Below are 12,500 nucleotides of genomic sequence, written 5' to 3'. Positions count from 1 at the left end.
TTTCTCATAAATAAAAAACTATCTAATTCCACTACCTCCCCTCCCCCTCCCCCCTCCCCCCTCACACTCAATAGGTAGATCTAGTCTGCCCCCGAAGCCACTTCCTCTCGACTCCACGGGAAGAGGAGAAGGTAAACTACAACCCTGGAGAGACGACAGGTTTTTGAAAGAATTAATGATGACCCTATACTTACTCACCCCTCACCCCCTCGCCTCCCTACCCTCTTCCTCCACCCATTACCCCCATCCCTCCCCCTTCCCCCACCCTTCCGACCCGCCTCCTCCCTACCTCTTGCTCTTACCTACCACCACGCCTCCCACCTCCCTACCCCCACCTCTTCCCTCCTCCCCTACCCTTACTCTTCCAACCACCCCTCCCCCTTTCCCCCCACCCTTCCGACCTCTCTGTACCCATCCCCACCCTTCCGATGCCTCCGCCCCTACCCTCCTACCCATCCACCCCCTCTACCCCTCCGTCCCCCACCCCCCACCACCCTTCCAACTAACCCACCCGCCCCTAACCGCCTTAAATTATCACCAAGCGATCGTTTCACACTGTTGCGTCTTGAAATTGGGGTGTTAGAGGGGGGGGGGAGGGAGGGGCGTAAGGGAGAAATAGGAGGGGGGGAGGAGATGAAGGGGGAGGGGGGGGGATAATTACCTTCATAGGTGATATCGTGCGGAAGCTTCTTGAGACCTAACAGCTGACTGGTTCTCCTGCGGCACGTGGCGAAGCAGTTCGGTTCACACGCGGTTTGTTAAAATGTTCGAAATAAAACGCCATTAAGAGGTTCAGAAGTCGTACTTGAGATGATTCGTGATCTGTTGTCGTTTAGACCAAGATAATACGGAGATTGTGTATACGGATGAATGATAAATCCATCAATGCATCTAATTATAAGCGATGATTTTATAGGGCGTGGATTGTATCTGTATTCAAATACTTTCCATAGCAGTTGAAATTGATCTTTAAAAATGTAAGTATGAATGATAAATCCATCACTGCATATAATTATAAGCGATGATTTAATAGGGCGTGGATTGTATCTGTATTCGAATACATTCTCTAACATCTGAAAACGATCTTTAAAAATTAATAAAACTCACGGACTATCCCCTCTCTTCAAGAGATATAAAAAAAATAAAATGAGGCATAAATAAATAATATCAAACAAATTCATATCACGAAGAACAAATATGATAAATAAGACTCAGGATAATTACACTGGATTACTTTCTCCGCCTCGTCGAAGTCTCTCTCTCTCCCTCCCTCTCCCTCTCTCCCTCTCTTCCCCAAATTTTCCTCAACCTTCGAAACGACAGATCGCGTCCGTAAGCCTTGGAGCGCAATGTCTTAATTTATGGGATAATTACTCACACAATTTTAGTTAACTCTTCCATACGGCGAGCGTCGTTAAGTGCGGTTGTTTGGCCAAGGTGTTAAGCGCCCCACCTCCTCCCCCATCCTCTCTCCCTCTTTCTCTCTCTATTTCGATCCCCTTCCTTCCCCCCCTCTTTCTCTCTCTTTTGGACCCCCTCCCGCTCTCTCTCTCTTTCGGACCCCCTCCTTCTCCCTCTCTCTCTTTTCCAGGACCCCCCCCCCGCCTCCCCTCTCTCTTTCGGACTCCCTCCCTCCCCCTCCCCCCTTATCCTCTTTCGTACCCCTCTCCCTCACCCTCCTTCCTCTTTTTTCGGACCCCCCTACCCTCCCTCTCTCTTTCGATCCCCCTCCCTCCCCATCTCTCTCTTTCCGGATCCCCTCACTCCCCTCCCCTCTCTCTTTCGGACCCCCTCCCTCTTCCTCTTCCTCTCTATTTCAGATCCCCCTCCCTCCCCATCTCTCTCTCTATTGTAGATCTCTCTCCCTTCCATCTCTCTCTTTGCGAATTTCGCCCCCTCCCCCTCCCACCCTCTCTCTTTCTGACTCCCCCCACTCCCCCTCTCTCTCTATTTCCGACCCTCTCCTCCCCCTCTCTCTTTCGGACCCCTTCCCTCCCCCTCTCCCTCCCCTCCCCTCTCTCTCTTTAGGACCCCCCCCCCCTTCTCCCTTTCGAACTTTCACTTGTACACCCTTTAACACCTACGGAAATGCGTGTTCCCTCCCTTGTCGGGGACATTTAAACTCCTCCCCCATCCTGGGCCACGCGTCCCACCGTACCTGGCGTCCCTATGGCAGGCGTCCCTCTCTGTTTCCTAGCCCGAGGGAGGGGAAGGGAAGGAGGGAGGAAGGAGGGAGGAAGGAGGATGATGAAGAGGAGGAAGGAGGAGGATGAAGGGGGGGAAGGGGGAAGGGGAGGAGGGAGGAGGAGGATGAAGGGAGGAAGGAGGATGGATGAAGGGGGAAGGAGGGGTGGAGGGAGGAGGAGGATGAAGGGGTGGAGGGAGGAAGGAGGATGAAAGGGGGAAGGGAGGAAGGAGGGTGGAGGGAGGAGGAGGATGAAGGGGGTGGAGGGAGGGAAGGGGTGGAGGATGAAGGGGTGAAGGGAAAGATGAGGATGGTTGGGGGGGTGGGAAGGATAGAGGAGGGAGAGGAAAGAGGGAAGGAAGATGGCGGACGATGGAGGGAGGGTGAGGGAGGGACGCGAATGGAGGGAGAGAGGGAGGAGGGCGGAAGAGGGAGGGGCGACTGGAGGGTCAGTACTATGAAATGGTTACTCGAACGAAAATAAAAGTGTGGGAAAATTTCCTTCGTGAATCGGCTATCTACAGCCTTACATTTCGAATACGGTTTACAAAAAACTGAATCAATAATCCCTGGTAGTTTGTCGATCTTACAAAAAAAAAATCGACCATGAAACAAAAAAATAGATTTCGAGGAACTCTTCCCTCGCTCTGGGCAATCCACATTCCGGAACTACACACACACAAAAAGTTAAAAGGAAACAGGAGGATGTCTCTGTGGCCGGAAGGGCGTAACCCCGCAGGACCTGACTCGGTAGCTCGGCTCAGCTAACTACCCTTAACTACACCGCCACTTAGTTCTAATCACCTCCGCCTCAAGGATTTCCCACTGACATGATCTCCTTCGCGTCTAAACTGTTGGTTCACACACGACTGGTCTTCGTGTCGTCGGGGGAGAAGTCGTATGTGAATGCACTTTTAAAAAATAGGGCTTGAATTGGGTCGTTTTGCGGGTCTGTTTTCGAATGGGGAAACTGGCTGTTCGGTGATTGTGCATGTGTACCGGTAAAAAAATAAGGTTTTCTTTTATTGTATCGTTGTAGGAAGATATATTTTTTACAATCGCATGTGATTTTTTTCCTATTACGATAACCATTTACGATTAAAATATCACGAAATTCCTTAATAAAAAAAAATCCTTCAAACTCCGCCCTGACAACAAACCGAAGGAGTCTATAACCCTGCCAAGGTCTCCGCGCAATCGTCGACGCAAAGCTCATCCCGAATCGACATTCCGCCATTACCCCGGCAGCCCCGCCCGCGCGTGTTTTATGGGCGTCGCGATGCTTGGTTAGCCGCCCTTGTAGTCCTTTGTCCCTCGCGCCGGGAAGCCATGACATCAGCACGTGACAGGGCGCTTGCAGGAGGCGCCGATTTGGGGGGAGGAGAGGTATGCAAATAAAAAAATAGATGGGTTTGAAATTGTTTTCCAGGTGAGCAGAGCGTGAGCGAGAAACAGGATGTGTGTATATGAATACATATATATCTACACTTGTGTGGTAATGGTGTGTATGTGTGCGCGTGTGTTAGCGTGCATGCGTTTGCGTGAGCGTTCTGCAAAATGCACACAACTCCCGAAATTCACCCACAGAAACAGAAAAATAAAATCTCCACAGATTGAGGAACCGACATAGACTTTAAAAATATCCCTGAAATTGAATAAAGAAAAAAATACCACTACTTACCACTGAGACTGCGTGTACACTGGGATCAAGCCGGCGATCTCCTCCTCGAGACAGTAAGCCCGGTACGTTTTGTAGGAGATGAGGTCAGTATAGGTCAGCTGGTTGCCCTCCACTTTGAGGTTCTCCCATTGCCCCTGTGCCCAGTCCGGGAACTGGCAATTGGCCGCCGTTGCCTGGGGGGAAATTGGATACGAAATGGGTATTATGAGGTTTGGGTTAGTGATCCAAGTTTGTTTTGTCTGTCTGTATGTATGTCTCTCTGCCTCTGTCTGTCTGTTTGTCTGTCTCTCTCGCCCCCCTCCCTCCTTCCTTCCCCCCTCCCTCCTTCCCTCTCTCTCTCAGTATGACAGGTTTTCCTTTTTTAACTGAAGCTCCATATACAATATAAATAAAACTATTCTTTAACACTTCTCTCTATATGATTAAGACCATTTCCAAATAAAAAAAATAAAATAAAAAACATGACCAACTTAAAATAGAGTAAAATAAACCAACTGCTAGCATGAACCAAAAGAGAGAGATATACCACAAAACAGAATCTTTAAACATAAAAACGACACGACACGTCTCGGACGACTTGGCTCAATCCAGAAACTACCCAACGACCTACCTCCGATGCGGGCGGTTTGGGCGGCGTGGGCGTGAGGACCAGAGTCTCGTAGCCCTCCCAGGCTGAGTGGAGTTCGTTGATGCACGTGGAATCGTAAGAGAGGGAGAGGAAGATGCTGCCCGTTCCTTCTTCGAGTTTGTACATCTGCGGGAAGGGAAAACAAGATGGTTTATGAAGTAAATTGAAGGTACATTTATGTGAGTGGGAAATTTATTATATTTATTATATTTATTATATGAATTATTTATTATGGTTTATGAAGTAAATTGAAGGTAAATGTTGACGGTACATTTATGTGAGTGGGAAATGTGGAGGTACATTTATGTTTGTGAAATGTGGAGGTACATTTATGTTTGGGAAATGTGGAGGTCCATTTATGTTTGGGAAATGTGGATGTACATTTATGTTTGGGAAATGTGGAGGTCCATTTATGTTTGGGAAATGTGGAGGTCCATTTATGTTTGGGAAATGTGGAGGTCCATTTATGTTTGGGAAATGTGGAGGTCCATTTATGTTTGGGAAATGTGGATGTACATTTATGTTTGGGAAATGTGGAGGTCCATTTATGTTTGGGAAATGTGGAGGTCCATTTATGTTTGGGAAATGTGGAGGTCCATTTATGTTTGGGAAATGTGGAGGTCCATTTATGTTTGGGAAATGTGGAGGTACATTTATGTTTGGGAAATGTGGAGGTACATTTATGTTTGGGAAGGATAGTGGAGGTACATTTATGTTTGGGAAAATGTGGAGGTACATTTATGTTTGGGAAATGTGGGTACATTTATGTTTGGGAGAAATGTGGAGGTGTTACATTTATGTTTGGGAAATGTGGAGGTACATTTATGTTTAGGGAAATGTGGAGGTACATTTATGTTTGGGAAATGTGGAGGTACATTTATGTTTGCAGGAAATGTGGAGGTCCCATTTATGTTTTGCGGGAAATGTGGAGTCCATTTATGTTTATGAAATGTGGAGGTGCATTTATGTTTGGGAAATGTGGAGCTCCATTTATGTTTGGGAAATGTGGAGGTCCATTTATGTTTGGGAAATGTGGAGGTCCATTTATGTTTGTGAAATGTGGACGTCCATTTATGTTTGGGAAATGTGGAGGTCCATTTATGTTTGGGGAAATAGTGGAGGTCCATTTATGTTTGGGAAATGTGGAGGAAAATCTATGTTTGGGAAATGTGGAGGTACATTTATGTTTGGGAAATGTGGAGGTACATTTATGTTTGGGAAATGTGGAGGTACATTTATGTTTGGGAAATGTGGAGGTACATTTATGTTTGGGAAATGTGGAGGTACATTTATGTTTGGGAAATGTGGAGGTACATTTATGTTTGGGAAATGTGGAGGTACATTTATGTTTGGGAAATGCGGAGGTAAATTTATGTTTGGGAAATGTGGAGGTAAATTTACGTATGTGAAATGTGGAAGTAAATTTATGTTTGGGAAATGTGGAGGTACATTTATGTTTGGGAAATGTGGAGGTACGTTTATGTTTGGAAAATGTGGAGGTACATTTATGTGTGGGAAATGTGGAGGTACATTTATGTTTGGGAAATGTGGAGGTAAGTTTATGTTTGGGAAATGTGGAGGTACATTTATGTGAGTGGGAAATGTGGAGGTACATTTATGTGAGTGGGAAATGTGGAGGTACATTTATGTTTGGGAAATGTGGAGGTACATTTATGTTTGGGAAATGTGGAGGTACGTTTATGTTTGGGAAATGTGGAGGTACATTTATGTGAGTGGGAAATGTGGAGGTACATTTATGTGAGTGGGAAATGTGGAGGTACATTTATGTTTGGGAAATGTGGAGGTACATTTATGTTTGGGAAATGTGGAGGTACATTTATGTTTGGGAAATGTGGAGGTACATTTATGTTTGGGAAATGTGGAGGTACATTTATGTTTGGGAAATGTGGAGGTACATTTATGTTTGGGAAATGTGGAGGTCCATTTATGTTTGGGAAATGTGGAGGTCCATTTATGTTTGGGAAATGTGGAGGTACATTTATGTTTGGGAAATGTGGAGGTACATTTATGTTTGGGAAATGTGGAGGTACATTTATGTTTGGGAAATGTGGAGGTAAATTTATGTTTGGGAAATGTGGAGGTACATTTATGTTTGGGAAATGTGGAGGTAAATTTATGTTTGGGAAATGTGGAGGTACATTTATATGTTTGGGAAATGTGGAGGTACATTTATGTTTGGGAAATGTGGAGGTACATTTATGTTTGGGAAATGTGGAGGTACATTTATATGTTTGGGAAATGTGGAGGTAAATTTATGTTTGGGAAATGTGGAGGTACATTTATATGTTTGGGAAATGTGGAGGTACATTTACGTTTGGGAAATGTGGAGGTAAATTTATGTTTGGGAAATGTGGAGGTACGTTTATGTTTGGGAAATGTGGAGGTACATTTATGTGAGTGGGAAATGTGGAGGTACATTTATGTGAGTGGGAAATGTGGAGGTACATTTACGTTTGGGAAATGTGGAGGTAAATTTATGTTTGGGAAATGTGGAGGTACATTTATGTGAGTGGGAAATGTGGAGGTAAATTTACGTATGTGAAATGTGTAAGTAAATTTATGTTTGGGAAATGTGGAGGTAAATTTATGTGAATGGGGAATGGGGAATGTGGCAAAAATAGATTAAAGGAAAAATGCGTAAATGAATAAACACTGGAGGAAATGGGATTCAGTTCTAGATTTGTCGAAGTCTACAGGATCGCACGCACGCACGCACATACGTATATGTATATATATATATATGTGTGTGTGTATAAACATATCAGCGTGGTTTCACATTCCACACGCATTACTATTGTAAACAATGCGGAATTTCTGAATGCGTGTTCATGGTTGATCTAAATTTTGACTTGCATGTCATACTAACTTGCAAATGCACGCACACACGCAGCCGCATTTTTTCCTTTCTCTCTCTCTCTCTCTCTCTTCCCCTCCACCCCCTTGTCACTCACGCTCTCCCTCCATCCTCCCCCTTCCCTCCCCTTCTCAACCCTCCCTCCCTCCCCCACCCCCTCTCCTTCTCTCCCTCTCCCTCCCTCCCCATCCTCCCCCCCTCCCCTTCTCTCCCTCTCTCTCCCTCAAAATTTAGAAAGCACACCAAAGTTCTTCGTTCGCTGCAATCGGAAATCGGCAGGCACAAAATCACCGATCAGGCATGTTATTCGGATGAACCACACGCGCACAAAAAAGGTAAATCTCGAGCAGGAATTAACCTCGAACGTTGTATTTCAAAAAAAAAAAAAAAAAAAAAAAAAAAAAAAACGAAGTAGCAGGGAAAGAAAAAAATTCTAGATATAAAACTGAAAATACGGATTATTAAAATGAAACCGCAGGGAATGGAGGTAAAGAACAAAGGCGAGAGAGAGAGAGAGAGAGAGAGAGAGAGAGAGAGAGAGAGAGAGAGGGAGAGAGGGAGAGAGGGAGAGAGGGAGAGAGAGAGGAGGAGAGGGAGAGAGAGTGGGAGGGAGGGAGGGAGAGAGAGATAGATAGAGAGAGAGAAACAGAGAGAGAGCGAGCGAGAGAGAAACAGACAGAAAGAGAGAAGAGAGATACATAGATAGAGCGAAGGGTTACCTGGCCATCATCAACATAGAACACCAAAAAAACTCAGAGCGTTGATTATAACATGCAGAAGAAAAGTCGTGAATCATCTTGACATTATTTCTGGAAAGTTACAAACTGCCCGCGTTAGGAAATCCTTCTTTTAACTGCACACCCTCTCTCTCTCTCTCTCTCTCTCTCTCTCTCTCTCTCTCTCTCTCTCTCTCTCTCTCTACGCCCCTGCCCTCTCTTTGTCTACGCTTTCTTTAACTCTCTCTTTCTCTCTGTCTGTCTCTCTTCATCTTTGTCTGTCCTGATTCTCTCTCTCTCTCATTCTCTCTCTCTCTCTCCATCTTTGTCTGTCTGATTCTCTCTCTCTCTACGTTTTCAGTTTTCTTCAACTACCGACAACCTGTCTCTCCCTTTGTCTTTCCACAGTCTCTCCCTCTCTTTCTCCCTCCCTCTCTAATTCCTCCTTTCCCTACTTTCTTCCCTCTCTCCCATTCTCCTTCTCCCTCTCTTTCTCTCTGCCTTTTCTCTTTTCCTCTCCCCCTCCTCCTTCCTTCCCTGTCTCCCTTCCTGCTTTCTTCCCCTCGCACCCTCCCTCCTTCCTTCCTCTCTTCCTCCCTCCCTCTCTGCCTCTCCCCTTTCCTCTCTTCCTCCCTCTCTGCCTCTCTCCCTCCCTCTCTACCTTCTTCCTTCCTCCCTCCCTCCCTCCCTTACCGAAATGCACCCCAACAAACAATTTTATATCTCTTAATACGGGCCACATTATCAAGCAGATTGCGTGTAATTATGAACATAAATTCCAGCAGGCGAGGATTTCTTTAATACATTCGTTTTTTTTCTTTCGTTTTCTCCTTTTTTTTCGTTTTTATAAAGGAGCGGATGTCTCGTCTTGGCATCGCGTTTTGTTATCATTGTTGTCTTTATTCATTTTCTATTTCTCTTCTATTTTTTCCTATATTTCTTTCATTATCACTATTATTACCATCATCTTATTATCATTATCAATATCATAATTAACTAACATTATTATCATCATCATCATTATCATCATATTTCAGTCATCATCATCATCATTATTATTATTTCATTATCATTCTCATTCTCATTTTGCTATTATCATTCATTTTAGTATCGTCATAATTATCTAACTGCAATGAATCACTCTCAGAAAGACAATTGCAAAAGCGTCTCTCTTCTCCAACGTATCTAACACGTGTCTAACCTAATTAAACGGATCAGACCAACTGCAAAAAATCGCCTCTAGCAATTGCGAAAAAAAAGGAAGCCTGTCTAACGTAGACCTTTCTCTTCCTCTCCCTCCTTTTCACCTGTCTCTCTCTCTCTCTCTCTCAATTCTTTCTCTTTCACTTCTCTTTCTCTCTCTCAATTCTTTCTCTTTCACTTCTCTCTGTCTCTCTCTCTCACTTCTTCTCTCTCTCTCTTCTTTCTTTCTTTCTTTCGTTTCTTTCTTTCCTCTCTCTACCTTCTCTCTTTCTTTCTCCCTCCCTCCCTCCCCCTCTTCCCCCTCTCCCTCCTCCCCCCCCCTCTCTCTCCCCCTCCCTCTCCCTCTCCCTCCTTCCCTCCCCCTCTCCTTCCCTCCCTCCCTCCCTCTTCCCTCCCCCTCTCCCTCCCTAGTGACCAACCCTTCTCACGCGCGCCGCCAAGTGATACCGACTTCCGGTCAGGGGAGCATTTCCCGTAATAAAGTGGGCGAGCGTTCTGAAAGGAGCATCAACCTGAGGGAAGGAGGGTAGAAGGAGGGAGAGAGCGAGAGAGGGGGAGGGTGGGTAGAAGGAGGGAAGGAGGGAGGGAAGGAGAGAGGGAGGGTGGGTAGAAGGAGGGAGGGACGGGAGGGAAGGAGAGAGGGAGGGGGAGGGTAGAAGGAGGGAGGGAGAGAGGGTAGAAGGAGGGAGGGAGGGAGGGAAGGGAGGGACGGAGAGGAAGGAGAGAGGAGGGAGGAGGGATTGGTAGGGAGGGTAGGGACGATAGCTAAATGGAGTGAAGGAGAATAGGTAAAAGGAGGGAAGGAAGGAGAAGGAGAAGAAAGATAAAGAGAGATCATCAACTGGAGGGAAGGAGGGAAGGAGTAAAGGATGGGTAAAGGGTGGGGGAGAGGGAGAGAAAGAGAGAAAGAAAAAAAGAAAAAAGAATAAGAAACAGACAATAACAAAATCCAGGAGAAAGAGAGAAAAAGAATAAAAAAGAGACAACAATAAAATCCAGGAAAGAAAGAGAGAAAGAGAAAGAATTCAAAAAATGACAAAAAAGAGACAGTAATAAAAGCCAGTAAAGAGAACAACTTTTTTCTCTCTTTCTTTCTTTTCTAAGCATCACTCAACCTCATTCCTCTCTCTGAAGAATCTCTCCACGTTCATCGCAAATATTTCCTCGACTGATTCAGAGGCGCAAAAACCGCAAAAAAAAGTAAAAAAAAAAAAAAAAAAAAAAAAAAAACGCAAAAACGCAAAAAAAAAAAAAAAAAAAAAAGGTATATACTAGTTTTTTTTAATATAAACATTCCGATCCTCTGACTCGGTGGATATTTAGTCCATATTATGTATAGGTAGAATGAGATTGATATATGAAGAGATTGATGTTTCTCTCTCTGCCTATGTTTCTCTTTCTTTCTTTCTCTCTGACTCTCTCGCTCCCCATCCTCTCTCTCTTCCTGTCTCTCTTTCTCTCGTCCTCCCTCTGTCTCTCTCTCACTCTCCCTCCCCTCTCTCCCTCTCCCACTTCCCCCTTTCTCTCTCTCTCTCTCTCTCTCTCTCTCTCTCTATCTCTCTCTCTTTCTTTCTCTCTCTCTCTCCCTCTTCTTTTTATAGCGGTTACTGAACTGTACAAGGATGTATTTTACGTGTGATAATTCTCGCAATAAAACAAAAATCGCTGTTATATTTCATGACATGCACAAACATACACTTGTTTATTGACTTAGAACATTCTTGAAGTACTGAGAAAAAAATATCAATACACACACATTTCTTTCCATAAATAGAATCAGCGACATCAAAATACAATACGACTACGAGAAAATACAATACAATCTTCCCCCTTTTTCATCTTTTTATCCATTTTTTTTTTCTTTCAATTCACTTCCTTCGTCCCTCCCCATTCTGGTCGTGACTCGAAGGAAGGTAACCGCCATATTTTTTTTTTCGTACATCTGTTTCCTATTCGCACACTTCGGGAAAATCAATAGGATTAGCGCTGTTATTCGGACACTCAGACTTCCGCCATTTTGGAAGGACGAAACTCGACTGGAGATTCGGACGCAGCGTGGGAACCGTCGCCGCTAATACGGGTATGGACTTACAAGTGGATACTTACGTGTATCACCTTGTAAGTACTTCCTTGTATCTACTTACAGGTTTCTACTTATCCGTGACTGCTTATAGGAAGTGTAAAATTTGGATCTACTTTCTATTATCTACTTACAGGTACCTACTTCCCGGCATCTACTTAATGATACCTACTTACTGGTATCTACTTACAAGGACCTACGCAAAAATCAAACTTCCTAACTTGCGTTCGTGGATATGTGCATACTTACACATACATTCATACATCTATCTATACACACACGTATATATTTGTACTTGTGATATGTAGTATACTTTCTGTTTAAATATAACCAGGTATTTATTCCCTTTTCATTATCACTTATCTCCCTCTTTTATCACATTATCTTCATCCGCCATTTAAAAAGCTAACACTTACTCACGGATTGAAACACTTCCATCTCGTTAAGAAAAAAACAAAAATAAAAAACACTAAAACACATCACGTACAAAGATCTATATAAAAAATAACGATAAAGAAATAGAAAAACTTAAATTAATTTAGAGTCATTGCTCTTTCCGGCGTTTAAGGAAAAAGAGAAAGAAAAAAACTAGTAGCGTGTGTTGACAGATCAGCTGATTTGACGACAAGTTCCATGACCTGGCTCCGAGTGTGTCCGAAGGCGGTGGATGTGGCTTCGAACGTGTCTCAATCTATTTATCTGATGAATCTCAATCTTCGATGCTAATTCGTGTAATCTGTGAGCTGTATTTATCTGTAATTTCGTATTTCATGCTTGTCTTTTGGGGGGTATTACGTACGTTTTGAGGTATAAAAGAAAGATTCGTTTTGTTACAAATTGTGAGTCATGTTCGAGACGCTGACCGGATGTAGCGCGGCGGCCATGATGTCTCTTCGTCTTGTTTTCTCAAGAATTTCAAAAACAAACGGTCTTTTTTTTTCGTGTGTGGCTAAATTTATCGTCTCTTCCAATACGAGAGAAAATGCTAAACTTTCTTTTGACCTTCGAATATTTTTTTCTTTCTCCTTTACAAATAGAAATAAAAATTGAAATAAACCGGGATGCATTTAACTTCTTCAGATAATTGCATGATGCTTAAGGTCTTTTATTCTTTGTTTCCAAGTCACGCAAG

At 43.9% G+C, this 12,500-nt stretch overlaps 1 protein-coding gene across 1 annotated transcript in view; it reads right to left on the bottom strand.

Moving 5' to 3' along the window:
• The window catches only part of LOC113817994 (uncharacterized), a 97,774-nt gene that overhangs the window by 21,868 nt on the left and 63,406 nt on the right, over window positions 1-12,500 (bottom strand). The window contains exons 6-7 of the mRNA XM_070133560.1: window positions 4,477-4,620; window positions 3,867-4,039 (exon numbers count right to left, since the gene is read on the bottom strand). Of these exons, the coding sequence (XP_069989661.1) occupies window positions 3,867-4,039; window positions 4,477-4,620 (317 nt within the window). The remainder of the gene's footprint in view (window positions 1-3,866; window positions 4,040-4,476; window positions 4,621-12,500) is intronic.

Source organism: Penaeus vannamei, chromosome 2, assembly GCF_042767895.1.
Source record: "Penaeus vannamei isolate JL-2024 chromosome 2, ASM4276789v1, whole genome shotgun sequence".
Taxonomy (NCBI): domain Eukaryota; kingdom Metazoa; phylum Arthropoda; class Malacostraca; order Decapoda; family Penaeidae; genus Penaeus; species Penaeus vannamei.
This window is presented reverse-complemented; position numbering and strand designations above follow the sequence as displayed.